The sequence below is a fragment of the Astatotilapia calliptera genome, chromosome 10, assembly GCF_964374335.1.
Source record: "Astatotilapia calliptera chromosome 10, fAstCal68.1, whole genome shotgun sequence".
In the NCBI taxonomy this organism is placed as follows: Eukaryota; Metazoa; Chordata; class Actinopteri; order Cichliformes; family Cichlidae; genus Astatotilapia; species Astatotilapia calliptera.
In genome coordinates, this window is record NC_137431.1 from 34637101 (window position 1) to 34662861 (window position 25761).

At 44.7% G+C, this 25761-nt stretch overlaps 1 protein-coding gene and 1 long non-coding RNA gene across 3 annotated transcripts in view; one reads left to right on the top strand and one right to left on the bottom strand.

Annotated features, from left to right (window-relative positions):
* Positions 1 to 408: 408 nt before the first annotated feature.
* The window catches only part of camk2a (calcium/calmodulin-dependent protein kinase II alpha), a 51258-nt gene continuing 25905 nt past the window's right edge, over positions 409 to 25761 (top strand). The window contains exons 1-4 of the mRNA XM_026180969.2: positions 409 to 1647; positions 3131 to 3225; positions 12652 to 12711; positions 23703 to 23757. Coding sequence (XP_026036754.1) covers positions 1586 to 1647; positions 3131 to 3225; positions 12652 to 12711; positions 23703 to 23757 — 272 coding nt within the window. The 5' untranslated portion in view covers positions 409 to 1585. The remainder of the gene's footprint in view (positions 1648 to 3130; positions 3226 to 12651; positions 12712 to 23702; positions 23758 to 25761) is intronic.
* On the bottom strand, positions 17296 to 19726 carry LOC113029997 (uncharacterized). 2 transcript variants are annotated; one of them, XR_013911948.1, is made up of 5 exons: positions 19482 to 19528; positions 18873 to 18938; positions 18367 to 18522; positions 17814 to 17906; positions 17296 to 17559 (listed from the first exon to the last, which is right to left on the bottom strand). It is a non-coding gene; the product is annotated as an uncharacterized LOC113029997 (long non-coding RNA). The 2 variants fall into 2 exon arrangements; XR_003273531.2 differs by lacking the exon at positions 19482 to 19528 and adding an exon at positions 19638 to 19726 and having other exon boundaries at positions 17298 to 17559.

The window sequence follows — 25761 nt, forward strand, 5'->3', positions numbered from 1 at the left end:
GTGGGTGGAGCGATGGGTGGATGGACTGATGGAGGGATGGACTGATGGATGGATGGATGGACTGATGGACTGATGGATGTACGGATGGATGGATGGAGGGATGGACTGATGAATGGATGGAGGGATTGACTGATCGATGAATGGATGGATGGACCGATGATGGGTGGGTGGAGCGATGGGTGGATGGACTGATGGAGGGATGGACTGATGGATGTACGGATGGATGGAGGGAGGGATGGACTGATGGATGGATGGACAGATGGATGGATGGACTGATGGATGGATGGATGGACTGATGGATGGATGGATGGATGGACGGATGGAGGGATGGACTGATGGAGGGATGGACTGATGGATGGATGGATGGACGGACGGATGGATGGAGGGATGGATTGATGGATGGATGGATGGATGGATGAATGGATGGACTGATGGATGGATGGACAAACAAAGTTTCAGCATCACAGACTCAAACAGCTGCTGCTGTCATCTTATTACAGTTAAAGTTTACTTTGGAACCAGCCAATCAGAAACCACCATATGGTATCACATCTGTTCACTCATCAGCCCAGAGCTCCCAGTGCTGTGAGGGATGCTGGGTTGGTGTTTCGCCCACTCACAGCGTGTTCTCGGGGTTTGGAGACGAGCTCAGCCTGAACTCTGCTGACCAATCAGCTCTGCTTCAGTCCTGCTCTTCATCCCCAGAGAGAGGAGGAGGAGGCGAGGAGGCTCGAAAGGAGGAAGCCGAGCAGAAAAGATGAGTGACAGGAAGAAGGAAGCTCGTCCCAGCGGAGATAAACAAAGCTAAAAATAAAACTGGAGACCGGAGAAGTCGGCTCCTCCGACTGCTGGACTCAAACACAGACACTGATCGCTGTCAGTCATGATCAGCTGATTTATTATCAGCTGTTTCTGGAAATACCCTGGGATTCCCCCCCACCTCCGCAAGGGTACCCTGACCTCCTCACTGTGGTTGTCTTGTTCCCAGTACAAACTGGGTGCAAACCACTCTTCCTGTAGTAGGAAGCATGATGTAGTATAGCAGTGGCAGTATTCACAGTACTGTGTGTACTGCAGTACCACTGGCTGCAGTAGTATTATTAATAGTAGTATCACTGATATTTGCAGTTTAATCTGCAGTTTTTGGATCTCTCACTTTTTTACTTTATGCTCACAGCGAGGATGCAGTTACCATAGCGACTGTGTGTGTGTGTGTGTGTGTGTGTGTCCTGCGCTCTGATTGGCTGGCAGGGTTGTGGGCGGTCAGGGCGAGCCTCTCACAGCCTCCCTCTCTCTCTCGCAGCCTCAGATCAGCACAGAGAGACGAGAGGTGCAGCTCTTCCTCACTGCTCTCTCCATCATCCCTCCATCTTCCTCCTCCTCTTCCTCCTCCTCTACCTCCGTCCGCAGCCAAACTCTCTCTCTCTCTCTTTGCCACCTCTGCTTCTTCTTCTTTCTCTGCCTCCTCTTCTTCATCCCTCCGACACACTCAGACGGGTCTGACTCTTGGGCTTCATCACCATCATCATCATCCTCGGAGGAAGACGACAGGGAGCTCCCTGACCCCTCGCCCCACAGGGTCACCATGGCAACGGTCATCTGCACTCGTTTTACTGAAGAGTATCAGCTGTATGAGGAGCTGGGCAAGTGAGTGTGGTCGTCTTCATCCCCACGTTAAACAAAGCCTGCGAATCAGAAATGTTCAATAATCTGCTTTATATCAGGAATCAGAAGCCTTTAATCGTTTCATCGTTGTTCCACCGTCCTCTCACAAGTTGTTTGATTTGTTTTTAGCTCATGTGTCAAATAAAACTTTATTTAAAATGTTTTAAATATTTGATTTTTTCTTTATATTTTCTGCAGGATTTTCTAAGAGATTCACATTTAATGAGACAAATCTCATTATTATCATTATTATTGTTATTATTATTATTAAATAAGTTTCCTTATAATCAAAGTTGTCTTAGTAATGATTATTCTGATGATGTCACAGGTGGTGTACTGTGTTTATGTTTGGATATAATTGTAAACGGCAGTAACAGACGCAAAGATGCTGATAACGACTCGATCTGTCTGATGGTTTATTGATTATTGATCAAGCTGCTGATCAGTAAAGATGGCTGATGAAAGCAGAGAAAGATGGAGGGAGAAGTGTAACACCTTTCTGACCCCATCCCACTCACCGCCCACACACACACACACACACACACACACACACACACACACACACTCTCACTCTCTCTCTCTCTCACACACACACACAGACACACACACACTCTCACACACTCTCTCTCTCTCTCACACACACACACAGACACACACACACTCTCACACACTCTCACTCTCTCTCACACACACACACACACACACACACACACACACACACACTCTCACTCTCTCTCTCTCTCACACACACACACACACACACTCATGCACACACACTCTCACTCTCTCTCTCTCTCACACACACACACAGACACACACACACTCTCACTCTCTCTCTCACACACACACAGACACACACATAATGCCAGGTCTCTTACATAATGTGATGGTGGGTGGCAGAATGCAGCTTTCATAAGAAACAGAAAGCTTTCTGCAGAAACTACAGCTTCACTTCCAGCCATAAAAGGATCGTCGTGAATAACTGTTCATCAGTGTTACTGTTATTGATCACTGATTGAGTTATAAAAACAGATCTTCAATCTCTCCCATAATGTATCTGGTCTTTCTTTAGAGATGAACAGATGTGGCTTTAAACCACAGACTGTATATAAAAGATGGAAGTTTGTGAAGCCTCCACCATTGGTGTCTCGTTTTTCCTCAGATCTGTGTATGCAGACTGAAAACCATGCTAGCTAGCATTAGCTGATGACATCACTCCACGCTGTACTCCTTTTATGTTCACACCTGGAAACGAAAGGATGCAATTCCACCAAAAAGCAGTGGGTGACGTCTCAGGTCTCGTTATGAGGATGGAGCCTGCCTCCTGTGGCCGTTAGAGGAACTGCATGTTTCCATGCTAGCTTCATGTTTCAGCCGTGCTTCACTTAAAGTGAAGGTCTCTCACTCTGAGAGGATGAGCTGTGTCCTTTATCTGCCTGATTGGTTCCTCCTGTCGTGTTTCCAGGGGAGCGTTCTCCGTTGTGCGGCGCTGCGTGAAGGTCCTGTCGGGTCAGGAGTACGCCGCCAAGATCATCAACACCAAGAAGCTGTCTGCCAGAGGTGAGGACAACTCTTGTTAAGACATGCTAACTCTCGTTAGCGACTGAATCAGAACACCAGACGTTTGAGCGCTCGACAGCGAGCTCTTAAACGTCTGTAGTGACGGCCGAACCCTCACCGACCTCCACGCTAACAGCCCTGCAGCTGTAGTTTGAATAGTCCTCATTCATCTGCTCGGCATTTTAGAGTTCACGACTCACACAGTCACACTGATCCATTGCTTTCTTAGACGCCGACACGTCTGCAGACAGTCACTGAGCTGTGCTGAAACATTTTAAACCAGGACCTGCTCGCCTTCAAAGTAAAATCTGTGCTTTCTGAAGCCTGTGAAGCACAGCTTTTATTCTGAAAGCAGACAGTTGCATCCTTTAGTTTCACAGCTGCTTAGCAACTGGTTGCAGACAAGATGGCTTCACCGTAATCTGCATCAGTCTGTCAGAGACCGAAGCCGTCACCAAACCTCCAGCATCCACTCGCCAACCTGTCGGTGAATACCAACGTGTCTGTACTGGTCAGCAGTTACCAGGCAACAGCTAACTGGTCTGTAGCCCTGTGTGCCTGTGACGTTTGGAAAAGGCTGTTTGGGTGGACGACGTTGGCTGATTCATACAAACTGCCTGATCCCAACATAGAAGTACCACGCTAGCAGGCTAACATTAGCATGCGCTCTGTCAGGTAACGAGGTACAAACACCTGACGACTCTTCTTCAGTCCTCAGGTATCTGCGGTACAAACGGGCTCAGTACTGCAGGTGATTCTGTCACTTCACACAAACGCATCACCTTAAATCTGAGAAACAATAAGACGTGAAACACAATCTGATTGCTCCATCAGTGACACGTGACCGAGTTTAAAACGTGATGAAAAACACACCTGAGAAAGGTGCGATCAGCATCTTCCCACAAATATATGCTGCAACCTGTTGTTTTACTCGAGTACTGAAGTTAAATCAGTACTTTAGCCTGTACCTGTACCTGAGTGAGGAACGTGTGACCTCGCTTAAATCCTGTGTGAAACCTCATCAGCTCTTAGTTTGTGTCACTGTGGGGTTTGTGTCGTTTGACTGGAGGACACCATTTCTAATGGCTAACTGGCGAGCCAGTGCTGCTCACTTGGTGCACAGACGTGGATTCAGTGGGCGTTTCCTGAGACGTCACATAGAAATCAGTCACAGACTGTCAGAGGCAGTCAGAGGAGGAGGAGTGAACATGCTACATCACCTGCATCGTGGCTGTAGCTCAGGTGGCAGAGCAGGTCAGCCACTAATCAGAAGGTTGGTGGTTCGATCCCAGGCTGCCTCCTGGCTGCATGCCAAATATCCTTGGGCAAGATACTAACCCCGTGTTTGCCTACTGGTGGTGGTCAGAGGGCCCGGTGGCGCCAGTGTCCGGCAGCCTCGCCTCTGTCAGTGCAGCGGTGGCTACGATGTAGCTGCCATCACCAGTGTGTGAATGACTGAATGTTGTGTAAAGCGCTGTACAAATACAGGCCATTTACCATCGTCACCTTGTTCTTTTTCATCATGACAGAAAACAGCTGTCAGTAAAGCTGCCTTCAGTGTAACGAGCAGCCGTGCATACATATGTAGCGACACCTCCACCCAGCCTCCACCGCAACCAAAGACCCTCTGAAGCAGTAAAGTCGTTGTGCAGCTAAAGTTTAAAATGTTTTTTTACATTATTATTAACTTCCTGTGATGTCGAGCTTCACCTCAGGTTTAAAACCAACGTGAGGCCCAAACTTGGCCTCTGCTGACCAGACATCACACACTGCTAGCTCATGAGCTAACACACGACTACAACTTCACAAGTTGGCCGTTGTGTCCATGTCACACATGCTCAGTGTTGTGCACAGAGACATATTAGGAGGTTGGGGTGTGATGAAGGATGATGATGTCACTTCCTGGTTGAAGCCCAGTAGGTTTAGGAGAGCTTGTAGTTTTAGATTTTAGCAGGAAGTCACAGACCATGTCTCTAACATATCACACACCTGAGCCACAGACTCAGGTGTGTGTGATCCAGATGTGTGTGATCCAGGTGTGGCGTCTTGTGGACGAGCTCGGTCTGTGTGAAACCTTCGTTGTTGTGACTGTTGTTCTTGTGATTATTTGTCTGAAGCAAACATTGAGCGTCTCCTCATGGCGAGCTGGTATTCATTGCTTTTAAGCCCATCCCACTTTGCATACCTAAATCACATGACCTGTGTGTCTGGATCTTGGTCACATGAGCGTGTTAGCGTGCGGGAGCTCAGACAGGTGTGTTTAATGACATCAGCATCATGTAAAGTTATGCGTTCATAAAACCACGGCGCTCATTTGGTTTTCTCGCTAACTTCCTGTTAGCGTGCTTGGTTGTGCTTTGGATGGAAACCTTCCTCCCCCTCCTCCCCCTCGTCTCCCACACGTTCCAACATGACGGCAAAGCTGAGAGAAACAGCGAAGCTGCATCTTTCTCTACATTCTGTTGATTTTTTTCACATCGCTATTCTGGTTTCAGATTTCCTTCGGTTGCTTAGCAACACCCTGCAAAGTTGACAAAGAAGTGTGTGTGTTCATCTCTCCATCTCTTTCCTTCAGTTGACTCTGCAGGACAAACTGCTGCTGAAGCGTCGCCGCGGTTACATAATGGGTGTCTCTGCAGGTGTTCGCTCACCTGCTGGGCGGAAACGTCCAATCAGATCTCTTTAATTTCAAACCAGCAGCACGCCATCGTCACACCGCCGTCATTCGCTCGCATCACTGTCACCTCAAACCTGCAACAGGAAACATGACATTAATGTAGGCTGTGAGTCAATCAAACTTTATTCGTACTGCATGCTGAACAGAGGTCACCTGAGGTCAGAGTCGTCACAGCTGAGTGACCACAGGAGTTATTAATGACGCGTGCACAGACCTCAAACCAGTCAAACCAGTCAAACCAGCACATACACATATATACATATAATAGAATTTAATACATATGGATGCAAAATAATTACTCACTGAAAAATAACAATAATAAAAAGTAAACACAAATACATTTTAAACATTCAGGTGTCGGTTCACTTTTATGGTAAAGATCCTCCAACAATACAGATCAGAAATTATATAAACAAGAATAAAATAATGAAATAAAATAATTATTAAAAATAAATCAGACAAAATAGTTTCAGGATGAATAAAAGTAGGATCTTAAAAAAGAGAAAAGAAATCAGAAAATAAACACAAAAGGATTGTTTAAAAATAGATTAGTTGTTTTAAATACAAACAGCAAAAAATATATTTAAAAATTAAAACCCTATAAAATAAAATTGTACAGATTCTGAAAACCACACTGTTGGCTCTAACAATCACTCATGATGATGAAGATGATTTCATTAAACAAGCTGTCTCGTCTCTGAGGTGGAGTCTCCTGCACATCGCCGCCGTCTCCTCCCACAGAGGCGGAGCTACCGCTCAGAGCTGCTGTCACAGCGTCCGTCCTTGTAACGTCCACCTAAACCGTGAACCCGTGCAGCACTCAGACCATCCACATCAGACTGGACCTGCGGCGAGGTCCAGTCTGATGTGCTAGCTGTGGACACGTCTGCCTCCTCTTCACTGTGTTGGAAGTCGATGATGCTCAAAGCTCCAAAACCTACATGTGAAAACCTCTCAGCAGAAACCATGACCGCATTGATCGATCCGCATTTGACTGCATCGATTGGCCAGCACTTTGGATGGCGCTGGAGACCGAGCACATCCCACCAAAAGTCATTAAGCTCCTGCAGGAAAATTACAACGGATCATCGAGCCAAATACGCAGCCGTAATGAGCTGTCGACTAAATTCACCATCCGCACTGGAGTCTGCCAGGGCGCTGTCGCCTCACTGCTGCTCTTCAACATCGTAGTCGACGCCATCATGAGTCTTCAGGGGCAGATGCGGAGTCTGGTTTGATGAAAATGGCACCGTGACGGATCTCGTGTTTGCAGATGACAGCACTGTGCTGGCCGAGGATGACGCCGAAGCCACGGACGCTCTATACAAGCTCACACGCACCGCCGAGTCATATGGCTTCAAGATAAACACTGACAAGATGACAACAGATGGGTCGCCTGCCAACGTCTACCTCAACGGTATCCAAATAGAGCAAGTCCAGCAGTTCAAATACCTGGACTCACTGATCGAGCAAAGGAAGGTTGGTTCCACGGCAGAGATCCACAGTCGAATAGGTCACGCAACTGCAGCAATCTCTAAAGTGGTGCTTGTGGAAGCGAACCAATATTTCCATCTCGACCAAAATCCGCCGTTTCCGGACGCTGATCCTCCCGATATTGCTCTATGGATCTGAAACGTGGACGGTGCTCAGAGCGGACCTCAACAAACTCGACGTTTTCCAGATGCGCTGCCTTCGACAGATATTACAAGTGTCACTTCGAGACCGCCTTCGAAACGAGGACATCTGATAGCGATGCGGCAACCAACCGCCAATTGAGGGGCGAATTCAGAAACGCTGATTGCGATGGTTTGGCCATGTGTGTCAAATGGATGCGAGCAGACTACCACATCAACTCCTCTGGCGTAAACAACCCACCCAGTGGAGAATCCACAGAACGGCACCAAAGAAAACATGGCTAAAACAGGTCAAAGATGACATCAGGGGCAGAATAAATCTCGACGAGGCCAGGACAATCGCCAACGATCGCCATGCATGGCAACGAGTTGTGAAGGAAATTCGACAACCATTGGCACCCACAGCAGCGTATGGGCTCAGGAATCGATGCACACCCAACACCAGCTAGGGGTCAAAGAGAAAGATGACCCCATCACTCTTCAGTTTCATGGAGGAACTATTTTCTCTCTAAAATCGACAAAGAGCAGCGGGCTGAATGTTGACTTCCTGTCATGCTGTCACAGCCATGATGCTTTCATGACGCTGCGGCGGACACGCGTGTGACCTCAGAAAATGTTGCTATCTTGTTAAAATGTTACTATTCAGCTCAGTTCAGTGATGTTTATATAGCAGCACAGCGACAGTCGCCTCCACGTGTTGTAAAGATCGACAATAATACACAAAACGTCGTATGAGCCGCTGTGAGCCAGCACAACGAAAAACTCCCTTTTAACAGGAAGAAACCTCCAGCAGAGCCAGGCTCAGGGAGGGGCGGGGCCATCTGCTGTGACCGGCTGGGAGTAAGTTGAGAAAATTTCATAACAGGCCCCTCCTACTTCCTGTCACTACTCTCTGTGGTTGCTCTGTTGCTGTGATTGGTTCTTAGGGTGGCTGCATGTTTCCATCCAATCCAATCAGTCACCGTGCTGTGACATTGTCACTGTGCTGTGGATGATGTCACTGTGCTGTGACGATGTCACTGTGCTGTGGATGATGTCACCGTGCTGTGACGATGTCACTGTGCTGTGGATGATGTCACTGTGCTGTGGATGATGTCACCGTGCTGTGACATTGTCACTGTGCTGTGGATGATGTCACCGTGCTGTGACGATGTCACTGTGCTGTGGATGATGTCACTGTGCTGTGACGATGTCACCGTGCTGTGACATTGTCACTGTGCTGTGGATGATGTCACCGTGCTGTGACGATGTCACTGTGCTGTGGATGATGTCACCGTGCTGTGACATTGTCACTGTGCTGTGGATGATGTCACCGTGCTGTGACGATGTCACCGTGCTGTGACATTGTCACTGTGCTGTGGATGATGTCACCGTGCTGTGACGATGTCACTGTGCTGTGGATGATGTCACTGTGCTGTGAATGATGTAGATCCACGGTTATGTCCCACAGTGAGCGGCTAATGAGCGGACATCGATCGCTCACAGACGTCCCGTTCACCCCACAGGAAACGGTCTCACTCAGGAACGCCTGACTGCTGAGCTCAGGGTGCGGCGATGCTGAGTCAAAGGGTGGAGCTGGGTCTGAGTCAGAGAATATAAAGAATAAAAACAGCAGAAGAAGAAACCGCATTTGATTCTGTATGAACACGTTTGATCATCAGACTGTGAGTCAAGCACCGTCTGATCCCAGCACAGTCAAAGCAGAGCTGTGTGTGTGTGTGTGTGTGTGTGTGTGTGTGTGTGTGTGTGTGTGTGTGTGTGTGTGTGTGTGTGTGTGTGTGTGAGTTTGTTTGCTATTTCTTCCTCTGAAGTTTGCTGACAGGAAGTGCGACGTTCAGCTCTGCAGGATGCTTTGATTGGGGGATTCCTGGTGGTGCTTGCTCTGGTGTGTGTGTGTCTGTGTGTGTCTGTGTGTGTGTGTGTGTGTGTGTCTGTGTGTGTGTGTGTGTGTGTGTGTGTGTGTGTGTCTGTGTGTGTGTGTGTGTGTCTGTGTGTGTCTGTGTGTGTGTGTGTGTGTGTGTGTGTGTGTCTGTGTGTGTGTGTCTGTGTGTCTGTGTGTGTGTGTCTGTGTGTGTGTGTGTGTGTGTGTGTGTGTGTGTCTGTGTGTGTGTGTCTGTGTGTGTGTGTCTGTGTGTGTGTGTGTGTGTCTGTGTGTGTGTGCCTGTCATGCTGCCAGTCTTTGGAGCTTCAGAGCTGCTGCTCGGTTGGACGCCTTCCTCGGCGGCCTCGTGTTGGCTGCCGGACACTCGTGATCTCGCCGCGCTGCTTCTGTTGGTTCAGCCGCGCTGAGTGTCGGCCGGTCGGGATCAGTCGCCGGTGGGCTGAACCGCCTGGGGAGGTCACAGTGAGTTTCACGGGAGCTGAAGCTGACTTCAGAGTCCCAAACAATCAATACTCCATTTATGCCGGATAACTTCTCGTGTGATCATCGCGGCGCCACGGCTAATGGCTTCCACCCAGCACATTATTATCTAATTAAAGAGTTACTGGAAGGGAACCAGCTGCTTCTCTCGCTGCTCGCACTAAAGGAGTTTCTGGTGGTTTTTAAATGGCCTTTAATGTCCACTTGATGCACTCAGCTGCAGGAAAAACACAGAAGGAGAAACTTTAATTGATTCCAAACCAACAGCAGCTCAAACTAACCTCCTGATGTCACGTTTGTAGCTCGAGAGCTGCAAATAAACCTCGATGGTGCACACGGGGCTAGGGCTGTGCGATATGACCACAATCTCATATCCCGATATAAGACATCTATCGTCCTGACAACGATATAAATCACAAAAATGTAACGTTTTCTATAAATTCTGTGAATCTCGGGCAGCTCGACTTGCGTGACGTGTTTGCAGCTGGGCGTCGTTTACCTGGAGTCGAGTGTTTTAACGATGCATGAAACGATACATTTTTAGACATGTTGTAACGGCCGCCGTTTCTTTCAAAGTTTGAGTCTAGGGTTTATTTTTCAGCACCTGACGGCTCTTTTTTGCTTCTCATCCCTAAACTCTCTGCATTCCCGTGATTCAGTTTATTTTATAAAGTCTCAAGAGGATCCTGAGACTTTATTGTGAAAGGTTTACGTGGAAAACAAACAAGCGGACAGCAGAGCCACGCGATGCTGTTACCATTGTTGTTACTAACGACAACGCATAAAAACAGGCGCTTGTCCGTCCGTAGTGTGGTTATATCAAATATAAGAGAAAGAGAGACCTTTAAGAAATTAATAATAACTACAGTGACACCAGAACCATGAAAAATATTGCTGTAAACAGTTTATTTTGCGACACCACGAAACAAACGATAGCGTGATAGGAAACGATAAATGTTTTTATATCGTCATCCGATATATATCGTTATATCGAACAGCCCTACACGAGGCGTGGACTCAGTGACAGTGAAGATCCACAGTGCAGTTTGTTGGTCCTCACCTGTGGGCGTGGACCACCTGTGGGCGTGGACCACCAGTTCATGGGTCACACAGGATCATGATTGGTTCAGACCAGTGAGCTCACGACGAGTGAAGGGTCTGCATCCCAGCAGGATGTGATTTCTAACACACTTATTGTTCTTCTTATCTGATCGATGAGCCTGAGCCGCCTGAGCTCAGTTCTTCTGCATCCCTTCAGCCTGCTGGGACGCTGAGCCTCACAGCTCAAACACACAAACCTTCACCTGTTTTTGCCTTTTTGGATCCAAACTGCTGTTTTAAATGTTTCGCTACATCTACTAATACTCTTAGTTTTCCATGTTCGCTCCTGTGTCATCATGCCGCCATGAAAACAAAGCAAACAGCTGTTTACTGAAACCTGGAGAACTTCATGACCTCACAAAGACCCGAGCTGGACCCTCTGGTGATCTGGTTCTGGCCACTGTGCTGCATGTTTGACACTGAGTTAATATTCGTTTGTTCACTTTAGATGTTCAAAACCACCTTTGAGCTTCTGCACAGGTGTAGTTCTACAGCAGGTGGTGTAACATCTCCTCTCACTCTGTGAACAGCTTTGAAAGCAGCTTTAAACCTGTGTTTGACTCGTTTCAGTGTTTAATAAGATAAAAGGTCACATTGGTGATGGTTCAAGCTTTTTTCATCTTCTGAAGTTAGAAAAACAAACGTCTGTTTAAGGACTAAAACACAAAAACAACAGAACAGCAAATCTCTGAGGTCACATTCACTGTCTTCACAGTCTAATATTTTAATATCAGCACAGCAGGTAATGGGATTACTCTGTCCCTTTGAGATCAAGGTGCTCCATACAATCACAAGAACATGGATTTTACTGTAATATCAACAATATATCTGAATATATCATTAGCATCATGTGACCATGTTATTGGTCACATGATGGGTCACCTTTATTTCCATCGTCATCATTACTATGAACTCGGCTAATGCTGGGCTGTGTGCAGGCGTCTGCTGCAGAAACCAAAAAGCTTCCAGCATCAAAGCTGCGCACAGTTGATAAAGATGAGGAGCAACAAACAGCTCTCCCATTATTCCCAGCAGCCACACGCCTGATTTAAGCCCCAACACTGCACTGACTCACCTTTGGAGCCTCAGACAGACTTTACAGGAAGTTTTCAGGAGGTCAGAGGAGGTTTTAAGCATTGAAATAAAGTGGAAAATAAAACTTTGACTTAAAACCATCCTGATCTGTCATTACCAGACAAAGTCCCACTGATGCAGAGGTGTCTTTGGTCCCACCTCACGGCGCTCAGGCCTGAAACCGAGCCTCGTTCTTGGTCAGCAGAGCTGTGTGTGAGCAGCTCCTGCCTCGGTGGAGTCTGGATGTGCACACAGATATCTCTGCATCGCTGTGACACTGACGCTCAGATCAAACCTCAGGCAGCAAAAGCCTGATTCTCCTGTTTCTGAGTGCCTCAGTGAGCGTTTATCCGGGATGAAGATCAGAGATAGCGAAACTATCACCGTCACATTGATGCTTCATGAGCGTGAGCTCTGATTGGACTGATTTCCTGTTGTCTGTGAAATACCTGCGATCACCTCGCGGTGTGAAAACCGACAACAGGTCTGATTGCTGACTCTCCTGATCAATAACAAGGTCAGGAGGGAGATCCCCGATCGATGCCTCTGATCAGTAATCTCTGTGTTTGTGTTGTCAGATCATCAGAAGTTGGACCGTGAAGCTCGAATCTGTCGACTACTGAAACACCCCAACATCGGTGAGTAATACTGCATGTACTGCATGTACTGCATGTACTAACACTGCTGTATGTACCTCGGCTGCTAACGGTGAGGGTGATGAAGGCGGTGAAATCACAGAGGAGTCGTTCTCAGAGTGGAGGCGACAGACGAGGACGCGGAGAGGTTTCCCTCCAACACGCTGATCTCTGAGCAGCTGGAAGGAAAACCTGCACCGTGTACTGGAGACAGCACGCAGTACGAGTACTGTGATACTGAGAGCCGCCTTCGTCAGTAACGTAGGGACTGTCTTCTGTACAATCAGGTTTGAATCGCATCGAAGGGTTGATCAATAACCACGAGTCCCATGCACAGAGTTGGAGAATGGCTGCAATCATTGTAAGAGGGTGACAGATGTTCCCTCAGAGATGGGCTTAGGTCGCTCTTACCTCTGAATGACTGAGAGTCTTCCTCGAGGCTGTTAGAGATCTTGTATGAATAGATTGTGAGAGTTTCGTGAGCCTTTGAACGTAATGGCGTTGTGGAAAAGCTCCGCCTCCCCAAATTACAGCTAACGGCTTCTTCACCCTGACCTCAGGAACAGCCGCCTCGTCCTCCAGGACGGGTTTCTGCATAGCATCAGCATAGCAGTGTAAATGTATGCTATGTCTTCTAATGATGCTGCCTAAGGGAAGCATGTATAATGTAAACAGAATTGGTCCTAGCACTGAACCCTGTGCAACTCCATAATTAACCTCAGTGTGTGAAGAGGACTCTTCATTTACATGCACAAACTGGAGTCTATTAGATAGATATGATACAAACCACTGCAGTGCAGTACCTGTAATACCTACAGCATGTTCTAATCGCTCTAATAGGATATTATGGTCGACAGTATCGAACGCTGCACTGAGGTCTAGCAGGACAAGCACAGAGATGAGTCCACTGTCAGAGGCCATAAGAAGATCATTTGTAACCTTCACTAAAGCTGTTTCTGTGCTGTGATGAGCTCTGAAACCTGACTGAAACTCTTCAAATAAACCTCTGCAGATGATCTGTTAGCTGTTTGACAACTACTCTTTCAAGGATGTTTGATATAAAGGAAGGTTGGAGATTGGCCTATAATTAGCTAAGACTGCTGGGTCTAGAGATGCTTTTTGAGTAAAGGTTTAACTACAGCCAGCTTGAAGGCCTGTGGTACATAGCTGATTATTAGAGATAGGTTGATCATATTTAAGATCGAAGCATTAATTAATGGCAGGACTTCTTTGAGCAGTTTTGTAGGAATGGGGTCTAAAAGACACGTTGATGGTTTGGAGGAAGTAATTATTGAAGTTAACTCAGAAAGATCAATTGGAGAAAAAGAGTCTAACTTAACATCAATGGTACTAAGAGTAGCTGTAGATAATATTACATCTGTGGGATGATTACTGGTAATTTTTTCTCTAATGATAAAAATTTTATTAGTGAAGAAGTTCATGAAGTCATTACCAGTGTTGGGACTAACGCGTTATTAAGTAACGCGTTACAGTAACTACGTTATTATTGTGGTAACGAGCACGGTAACTAGTTATTATGCCAAAACCAGGAGCGCGTTAGTCGTTACTGGGATTTAGATAGGGTCGTTATTCGTTACTTCGTGTGGTGGCTATCGCGGAGCTTCCACAGATTCAGTAACATTAGCAAGTGGTGGAGGCAGCAGGTGGATGAAGGAAAAGGGACACAGAAGGAAAAGAGACCCGAGGCGGCCGCCGGTCCGAGTGTGAACTGAACTTCAGGTAAGAAGTTATGACCTGCAGTCTCTCTGGGTCAGATATGAACCAAGTTTAGGTGGAGTTTATTTTCGTTATGCTGACTTTTTCCGTACTGCGTGCTAGCTAGCATGACGGAGTTTCTATACAGCTGGGTGGTGCTATGAAGTTACTGATGTTGAACTTTATTTTGTTCATAAGTTATTAGAGTTGCCAACCGTCCCGTCTGGTATTCAGAGAAAATATTACGCGTTTCTTATTGAGGTGAAAAGGAACAGTTTGTCCCGTAATTCAGCTACAATGAAAAAGACACAAAGCAGAGTTATTCTGTGTCTTTGCTGCACAGCTGCCTCTTCTTCTCTCTCTCCTGTTTCTACTTCAATCATGAAACTGATCAATGATCAGCTGATCGTCTCTCTTGTTTGTTGATCGCCCACTTTGCGCCAGAAAGAGGAAACCAGCGGATGTCGCGCTAAACAGCAGCAGCACGTTTAAGCTTGATCAGCTGTTGTTAGAATTGATTTAATATTAATTTACCCTTCATTCTAATTTGTGTTGTACAGTTATTTCATTTTTAACCTTAATTTATATTTTATTCCTTCATAGTTAAATTTACCCTTTTTAATTTTTCATATTTATTTCCTATCTTATTCATAGCCTTTTCCTTTTTTTGTTTTCTTTAGGTCACGAGCAGTTGTCCAAGCATTTCACTACATATCGTACTGTGTATGACTGTGTACGTGACAAATAAAATTTGAATTTGAATTTGAATTTGAATTTGAATTTCTAGTATCAGCTGATGTTTGCTGGAGCCACAGCTGTAAAGCTGCTGGTCATGATATCAGTTTGTATATGTGGTGAGAGGGAAACATGAAGATGAAACCAGGAGACGTCCTTACTGAATCATCAGAGCTGTGATGGAGAAACAGGTTTACCTTTTACACTCAAAAAAATGAAACGTTGACTTTAATTAAAATTATTTTGTCAACAGGTTCCACGAAATTGAATTATGTTAGTTTAAAGCAAAAATCTTTAGTTCATCTAATTTAAAAAAACTACTTAAGATTAACAAGACATATTTAAGACTAACTAAATCAAGTTATGTTGTATGAACAAAGATGATATATTTTCAGGTTAGATAGTTTAGATTAGTTACTTCAACACATTTCTTATTTGTGGCAGTAAAATGTTAAATTTAAGTTAGATTAATTCAAATATTATATTTTCAGCCACCTTGTGCTTTATTAATTAGTTTTACATAAATCTATTTTGTCAACAGGTTCCACACAAATGAATTAAGTACATCCAACTTATTTTTTAAAATTTATTTTATTGCCAACACATTCAGTGAGCATTTGTGTAAACCCAGTCCAAAATAAAACACAACAGCTCATTAGGGTTAGTAATTAACAGTATGTAGACAGATGCAACATCAAGACTTTAAATTAAATGTCTGTATCTACCAGAAATAGAAGAGAAAAAAAACGCATTGAAGATCACATAACACATTGATAAGATGACACTTGAGTTATGCACATGTGATGCTAGTAAGGTCTGTGGAGTGTTTTTTTCTTTTAGTGTCTAAAATGGATAGCAAAGTTGCTGTTTGCAATGATTGCTTAGGGTCAGTCCAGTAACACAATGCCAATGAAGTGCTTTCCTTTAACAATGCAAAGTGAAGTGTCCACCTCAACAGCCACAATTTAAAAAAAATTTATGTAACAACAACAACAACAACAACAACAACAACAACAACAACAATAATAATAATAATAATAATCATAATAATAATAATAATAATAATAAATAGTCCACTGATATTAGCAATCAAAGAAAATTACATCACCATCCCAAATAAAACTTTAATAAAACATGCCAACATTATGGTCTAACAATAAAACAGCTTGTCAGCGTTCAGTTTTTTTGCAACAGCACAGCAGTAACCATTTAACACTCGCCACTGTCAACATTTATTTTACTAGTGTTTGGGCAAAAAACTTCAGATGTAAACATTTTAACATGGAAACAATTGTTCGTCTTTAAAAGTCCACAAAATATACATTCATCCTGCATTCCCAACTTGGATGATCTGATATCCTCGTGTTGGTGTTGTTCCCAGACCATCATGAAAATGTTGTCACATTGTTGTGACGTTATTCTTTTGCGCGCCAAGCCATTCGTGCATTTATGAAATTCCAATGTTGCAAGGACAATATCAATTCTGCTTACTGTTTATTAAAGGGTTACGGTTAGGGTTAGGGTCAGTTGATCGGCGGACAGAGGCGGTTTCACGCAGCTTAAGTACAGTTTTTTGTTTTACGCCAGTTTTTCCCGAAGTCGCAAAAGTATGACGTCACAACATTCTGATTGGTCACTTGCAATGTTGATCCTGGAACAACATTTAGTATGATGATCTGGGAACAACACCAACACGAGGATATCAGATCAACCTCCTAACTTACCCTTATTTTTAGTATGTATTGCAATTACCTTTACAATGCACACAATGTAACACAAACAGAATATGAACATATTTCCACCTCATAACAATATGCCTTGAACGCTAATATACACACCACCCTTCAACATTTCTGGTGCAGTATCATCTCTCAATTAAATCCTTTAAATCTCAATACTTTTGATTGTCTCTTACTAGCCCCCCCACAACAGTAAAATCTCTCAAATTGTAGTAGTTTACAATCTTTTCAAAATTTTCTAAATTTCTCTCATGTAATTTTCCCTTTATCTGTCATTTTCAACAAATTACCATTTTATTCCCATTCAGCCTCCGAAAAACTTCTGTCCATCTGACAGAACATTCATCATCCAAATTAAAGGTTGGCTTATTCATTCAGTTTATTCTTGAGCATCTGTACCTTGGTCAAGAGTCTGCTGACATACAGATGAAGGAAGAGCTTCTGAAGTACTTCAAAGAAAGCTTTCAGTCTTAAGGTTAACTGAGATTCAGTGCATATATCCCACCCATTAAGAGTGCACATGCAGAGGCCAGGTCTTCCAGGTCATGCAGGACACACTAGATGGTTATACCCACATCGGCTGGAGGAGTGCTGGCATCAGCTCTTTCGATGGTAAAGATAGCAAGGGTAATTTGTTCCAGCTCCCTCTGAACAGCTGTAGCTTAGACACAAAAACATAGAAAAATGGCGTCCAGTTTAATGAAGTAAACACAATATTAGGAACATGCACCCCAGTGTGCCACTATTTCAGACTACAGATTCAACAATAAATATACATAGTTTGGGTATACAAGAAGATTTCCCAAAACATTTAAACAGGTTCCATGCAAATTACAACAACAACAACATGCAACAACATTAGTTATTCAAAAATTTGGTTTAATACAGATAAAAAACTAAACTAAAATTACCAACCAATTATTCTTTGAAGAGGATGCTTGGGTCTTCATTCAGGTAAAAAGGTAGTGCCCTGAGGACACACTCCCTCCCCTTTTCAATAGTTTCCTTCTGTAGAGAGTGGCAGAGATACAGGAAGAGAAAACAGATATACTTTAAGATGACAGAAACTCACATTATACGCAAAATGAATGACATATCCACTGCACAGATAGACATGTACACAAGACCAACTAATCATCACATGGACATGAATAGTTAACCTGTTGGGCAGGGTTTCCACCACATTATATATGTCCATAATGGAGGTAAAGACAAACTAATACATCATCTTTTTTGCATTCAAAAACTGATCTTTAACATAAAAACATTCACTTATGGTTTAACCCAAAATTGAGGGATCAGATTTTACATATGTTTAGGTAATTTAAATTTTCCAACGTTTTGAGTACCAAACTTTGTCTTGCTTAATATAAATGTAAGTGCACTGTGCAGCTACCATACACTAGCTGTTTAAATTTGAAAATGATCTTATTAGCCATAATATTTTGCTACCAACAGAATAACGCACCTGTGTGGCAGGGGCCAAAGTTTGTCTAATTTTCTTCCCTGCAACGCCTCCTTTTTTCTTGAAGACTTTTATGAGCTGGTCAGTGTATTGGTCAAGTTGTGTAAAAAGCCTTGGAACATGTGCAGCAGTAGTAATCCTCACATATTCTGCTTCCACCTGAAAATATGTCAACAAACACAACATACTGTACTGTAAATATACATACTATATGTACACATATACAAACTAAAACTAATGTAGTAAGACCTCATTAAAGCTATAATTTTAACACAAACATTTACACAAAATGCTAATGGAGCCATTACAGCTTTTATTGTTATTTGTCAAGTTCCAAAAAATATTGATCACAGCTGATCTGAAAAGAATTTCATGCCTCAGGCCCTTGAACTGCAACCTTTACCATGGTTCAGATGTGGAGACGAAATAACAGGGGCATGGGATGGGTCACAAAAGAAAACTTAACTTATAAAACAGTTTTGTTTTTAAAAGTATAACAGTTCACATACCACATACAAGCTCAGCAATACCACATACACCACATCAGTATAGGAGGGAGCAGGTAAAGGCAGGATCTGAGATTTATAAAGTAAAACAAGAAATTCATTCCTTAATTTCAAGAAGCAAATTATTGTTTGAATTACAACTAAATAAAATACTACTCAGAAGAAAAGCAAGAGATTGACACTGCCATGTGCTAACTTTCTATAGAAGCAATTATCACCAGGTCTGTCGACCTCCATTGTCTGTCCACTCATATGTCTTGAATAATTTTATTAAAAAAATTAAGTGTGTACTTTCACAAACTGTAATTTATAACTACATTGATATGTATAACTCCGCTAGGAAACATGCTGTATTTACAGACCATTTTTACATAATACAGATTACTGATAGAGCAGAACAATGGTGTCACAGTGGCTTTCGCCCTTGACTTTTTGGATTTTAAATGTCACTTTATGCTATCCTTGCTATCCTATTCGATATTTACGACTCTCGGATTACAGAAAAGGAATCCCAAGAAAGCAAATGGAAAAATAACCCCTTGAAAGAATAACCCCATGAACCCCTGTAGCTAATCCCTTAATAAAACAAAAAACAATAAAAATGTTTCTTACACAGTCCACAAAATAAGCATGTCCAGGACCCAGTAAAACTAATGTAGAACAAGCGCACGCAAACGATATAACATGTCTTGTAAGACAAACGCAACATATAACCATGCTGGACGTGTAGATACTACACAACATAGTCAAAGAAAAAAGTGGTCTTACCTCTCAAAGAAACAGCAGCTTGGCGCCAAAACAGCCTTTTTCAGTTAAATTTGAAGTCTTGCGCATGAGCAGGCACAAGCCGTGAAACCTTGTTGTTCTTCGCGGTTTTATTACAACTGTTTTTGCATTACTGCCACCTTGTGGATATACAAGGTATATCGATCCTAATTGACTTAAATGTTATGCCATCAAGTAACACATTAGTATTATGTACGTTGAATAATAGACACAATTACGTAGACTTGATTAGAAAAACATATGTTAACTTAACAAAAACATATATTTTAAGTAAAATGAAAATAAATAATTAATATACACTGAACAATCCCCCTCATTCGTTTTTTTGAGTGATAGGTGACATGAATGAGTTGAAGTTATGAACTGTTTCTGAGAGACAAATAACACCAGGATGTTTTTCTATGTAGCTGACAGCTGGTAACTGTGCAGGGGCGGGTCTAGCAAAGTGTTGCCAGGGGAGCAGGTAGGGCATTAACAGGGAGAGGGGGGCACAAAGACATACTTTCTTATTATCATTTAAAATGTCTAGCTTTTAAAAAATAATTATCTAAATCTTACAACAAACGATTGATAGATTGATGCATATATACCATCAGAACAGTGTACATCACTGTCACAGCAGTGTTTGTTTTCATTCAAAGGCTCTAGTCAAAATGCTCGGGCTGATTTTTTGTCCCAGTCCAGCCCTGTATGCAGCTCATCTGCAGTCTGCTGTTACCTACATCTTCCTATTCAGAAGGCAGAATTTCCGAGTTCTGAGTACAATCAAAGCACCACGACTGCAGTTTTTGTGTTGGATGTAAAAGGCGCACATGACGCTGTGACGTAGGCTAGAATCATGGCAGCAGTCAATGACGGTCCAGGCGTGGGATTTCTCTCGTGGAAATGTGCACATTATCTTTTCCTTTCTATTGGTCGGTGGCACAGTGCACTGTGGCAAGTAAGCAAGCTAGAAGACTGCAAAGTTATGGAAGCAACACATTAACAAGAGAATTCTGAGTAAAACCAAAGTTACTTTCCCTAGTAACTAGTTACTTTGAAAGTAACGAGTACCTTGAAGTAACTGAGTTACTTTTGAGAGAAGTAACTAGTAATGTAACTAAGTTACTATTTTAAAGTAACTTACCCAACACTGGTCATTACTAGTTAACGTTAAAGGGATGGTTGGCTCAACAGAGCTCTGACTGTTTGTCAGCCTGGCTACAGAGCTGAAGAGAAACCTGGGGTTGTTCTTATTGTCTTCACTCAGTGATGAATAGTAAGATGTTCTGGCTTGACTGACGTGAAATCCATGATCCTGATCCTCCACACTGATACTGGCTCACTTCTGCTGGGCTCAGACAAACACGTCTTTGTGGAGGCTGTGACTCTGTTTACCCCAGAAGAGCTCTCCCAACTAAACACATGACTCCAGTGTTGTTGTTCTGAAATCGATCAGCACGCTGGAGCCTGAGCTCGTACGATGGCAGCAAAGATGGATGTCTGTGGTAAACGTAACCACGGGCCTAATGCTTCAGTCTCTGAACGGCCCCCTGCTGAGCAACAGCGCCCCCTGTAGGACAGGACGTCCAGAGAGTCGCAGTTCTGCATTAGATTAGGAAATCTCTGACTTCACCTATCAGGAAGCTACATCCATAGTTTATGAACGATCATTATGGTTGATCTGTGATGTCATTAGTGGGCGTGTCCTTAGTGTAATATCTGTGTTTTATTAGTGCTGAGAGTCTGCTCTGTGCACCGAGGCAGCAATGTGAAAACCCTGTGGCTGTGCAGCAGGATGCCGGCGCTGCCTCTGAGCCCGCAGCTCGACTTAATGAGTGTTCATCAGATCATGTGTGAGCCGCCTCTCCTGGTAATGACGTTACAGCGAGCAGCGAGCCTTCTGCAACATGAGGAGCTCCGTTTGACGGCTGCCTGCTGCCAGGCACGCACAGGGGGCTTCACGCGTCCTCAGATGAGCCCGTGGACAGCTTAATGAGTGTGTGGGAAACGCCTCAGAGCTCAAACCACTTAAACGCAAACTGATCTGTGTGCGGCCGCCACTTCCTGTGAATAATTCAGAATAAAAGCCCAGCAGGAGGCGCCGCTGCTGTGGGCGGGTCCAGTCTGAGCGCAGAGCACAGACCCTCACACCGAAACCTCCAAAAAACAAACTGTGTGCTCGATGGAGTCCAAACAAACTCACCGCCGTCAGTCAGATGTTCAAATATGACCTCGCGTGGACCCAGCCGGCCAATCGGCAGCCTGCAGCTGAACAGAGCGGCCAATCATTGCCTTGTGTGGGCAGGCGATGCTCTACAGATACTGAGGAGTGTTACGTAACCCTGAGTGTGTGTGTGTGGTGTTGCTAGGCAACAGAGTCCATAGGTGAAGGAATCAAAACCATCTATCCTCCTACACACACACACACACACACACACACACACACACACACACACACACACACACACACACAGTACCTGTGTGAAAGCACTCAGAAAGAAATAATCAGGTTTTCTCTCAAAGCACTCCTACACAGTACAGCAGCGGGATTTAGTGTGTGTGTGTGTGTGTGTGTGTGTGTGTGTGTGTGTGTGTGTGTGTGTGTGTGTGTGTGTGTGTGTGTGTGTGTGTGTGTGTGTGTGTGTGTGTGTGGGCAGCAGCCTCTCTCTCCTCAGCTATAATACTTCCTATTAAACAATATAAGCGGAGAGCAGAAACAGACGCCTTCAGTCGGGCTCAGAGACGTCATCCAACAAGTTTCTCAAACTGCGAGGACCCCGTCACAGGAAGGACCTGATTAACTGTGACACGCCGTTTAAGAAACTCCATGTTTGATTTTCCAGAACAGAAATCTGAACGTTCGCTCTGTGAATTCAGGATGAAACGTCTTCTCGCACATCACTGCATAAATCACTAAAACCAGAACAACTGTCCGGATGTAAATCATCAGGTATCAGTTTAAACTGGACCTCTTCTGCTTCTCCTCACTTCCTGTCACATGACCCCTGCCCCTGTGCTGGATTTTCATATTAAACATGAAGCTGGCGATCGTGGCTCAAGAGTTGGGAGTTTGTCTTGTAATCAGAAGGTTGCCGGTTCGAGCCCCGGCTCCGACAGTCTCGGTGTTGTGTCCTTGGGCAAGACACTTCACCCGTTGCCTGGTGGTGGTCAGAGGGCCCGATGGCGCCAGTGTCCGGCAGCCTCGCCTCTGTCAATGCGCCCCAGGGCAGCTGTGGCTACAATGTAGCTGCCATCACCAGTGTGTGGATGGGTGTAAAGCGCTCTGGGGTCCTTAGGGACGAGTAAAGCGCTATACAGACACAGGCCATTTACCAAGTTTATATGAATGGTCTTGGTGTATGTGCTGTGATCCCTGTGAGCCCACAGCTCAGGCTGTTCAGGAATATTCAGTATCACAGCTTTATAGAAGCTCCGCCCACCCGCTCAGCCAATCAAAAGTAAGAGGGGAGGAGCTTAAACTTATTGTTTTAGACTGAGGATGAACTGAGTCTGAGTGTCAGACAAAGAAGTCTTATTCTGATCTGTGAGTCATGCAGAGCTGCTCTGAGAGTCGCCTGTGAGGACGGGTTGGTTTAAATGTGTCAGAAGAAACCAGCATGGCTGATTCGCCCTTAGCCCCGCCCAGCTTGGACGGCACGCTCACTGACACATTACTAACAGCCACAGTCGGTGTTCAGCCTTAATCTTCAGCAGTTTCCTGTATGTATCTGCAGCCTTTCTAACATACAGCAGGGGGCGCCTCTTCTGCCCTGATTGGATGCAGTGTATGAGGAAATAAGCGTCCTGGTCAGCTGATCGGTGAGTTCAGTGAGGTGACAAGTTTGTGGTCTGATTGGATAAAACAGGAAGTTCATTTTGGAGATGCTGGTCAGAGTCACAGCAGAGCAGGAAGCAGGAAGGCTTAAGGGTGGCAGAGGGAGAACCAATGACTGTGACCTCTGACCTCGGCCAGCAGCTGCGTGGCGAGCAGCTGCGTGTGCGCTCTGTGGGGTTGACGTGGTGTAACGGGAAAATAAAATGTCTGCTTTCCTTTCTGTCTTCCAGTTCGGCTGCATGACAGCATCTCGGAGGAGGGGCATCATTACCTCATCTTTGACCTGTGAGTGTCTCGTCATGCTGTTTGTGACACACCTGAGCTCCTCACATCCACACTGAAAACACCACGAAGGCTCCGTGACGCCACCAGTGGGTGGTGTCACTGTGGCTACAACTGTCCTTTATACCGTGTTTTTGACCCCACCCACACCCCTTTCTTACACCACCACCAATGAAAACCACAGAAATCAGTGAGACAAGCAAACAGAATCCAAATATTCAAACAGAGGTGAAGCACATCTGTCCACAGGTAAGCAGCTTATCCACCCAGTGTCCTCCACCTACAGCCCCTACATTCAGAGCCCCTCCACCCAGTGTCCTCCACCTACAGCCCCTACATTCAGAGCCCCTCCACCCAGTGTCCCCACATCCAGAGGTCAAAACTGTGCAGTTTCTTGACGTTGTGTGGTTGTGTGTCTCAGGGTTGTGTAGTTTCTTGACGTTGTGTGTTGTGTGTCTCAGGGTTGTGTAGTTTCTTGACGTTGTGTGTTGTGTGTCTCAGGGTTGTGCAGTTTCTTGACGTTGTGTGTTTGTGTGTCTCATGGTTGTGTAGTTTCCTGACGTTGTGTGTCTCAGGGTTGTGCAGTTTCGTGACGTTGTGTGTGTGTCTCATGGTTGTGTAGTTTCCTGACGTTGTGTGTCTCAGGGTTGTGCAGTTTCTTGACGTTGTGTGTTTGTGTGTCTCATGGTTGTGCAGTTTCATGACGTTGTGTGTGTGTGTGTGTCTCAGGGTTGTGTAGTTTCTTGATGTTGTGTGTTGTGTGTCTCAGGGTTGTGTAGTTTCCTGACGTTGTGTGTCTCATGGTTGTGCAGTTTCATGACGTTGTGTGTGTTTGTGTGTCTCATGGTTGTGTAGTTTCCTGACGTTGTGTGTCTCAGGGTTGTGTAGTTTCTTGACGTTGTGTGTTGTGTGTCTCATGGTTGTGTAGTTTCCTGACGTGTGTTGTGTGTCTCATGGTTGTGTAGTTTCCTGATGTTGTGTGTTGTGTGTCTCATGGTTGTGTAGTTTCCTGACATTGTGTGTTGTGTGTCTCATGGTTGTGTAGTTTCCTGACGTTGTGTGTCTCATGGTTGTGCAGTTTCATGACGTTGTGTGGTTGTGTGTCTCAGGGTTGTGTAGTTTCTTGACGTTGTGTGTTGTGTGTCTCAGGGTTGTGTAGTTTCTTGACGTTGTGTGTTGTGTGTCTCAGGGTTGTGCAGTTTCTTGACGTTGTGTGTTTGTGTGTCTCATGGTTGTGTAGTTTCCTGACGTTGTGTGTCTCAGGGTTGTGCAGTTTCGTGACGTTGTGTGTGTGTCTCATGGTTGTGTAGTTTCCTGACGTTGTGTGTCTCAGGGTTGTGCAGTTTCTTGACGTTGTGTGTTTGTGTGTCTCATGGTTGTGCAGTTTCATGACGTTGTGTGTGTGTGTGTGTCTCAGGGTTGTGTAGTTTCTTGATGTTGTGTGTTGTGTGTCTCAGGGTTGTGTAGTTTCCTGACGTTGTGTGTCTCATGGTTGTGCAGTTTCATGACGTTGTGTGTGTTTGTGTGTCTCATGGTTGTGTAGTTTCCTGACGTTGTGTGTCTCAGGGTTGTGTAGTTTCTTGACGTTGTGTGTTGTGTGTCTCATGGTTGTGTAGTTTCCTGACGTGTGTTGTGTGTCTCATGGTTGTGTAGTTTCCTGATGTTGTGTGTTGTGTGTCTCATGGTTGTGTAGTTTCCTGACATTGTGTGTTGTGTGTCTCATGGTTGTGTAGTTTCCTGACGTTGTGTGTCTCATGGTTGTGCAGTTTCATGACGTTGTGTGTGTGTGTGTGTCTCATGGTTGTGTAATTTCCTGATGTTGTGTGTTTGTGTGTCTCAGGGTTGTGTAATTTCCTGACGTTGTGTGTTTGTGTGTCTCAGGGTTGTGTAGTTTCTTGACGTTGTGTGTTGTGTGTCTCAGGGTTGTGCAGTTTCTTGACGTTGTGTGTTGTGTGTCTCAGGGTTGTGTAGTTTCTTGACGTTGTGTGTTGTGTGTCTCAGGGTTGT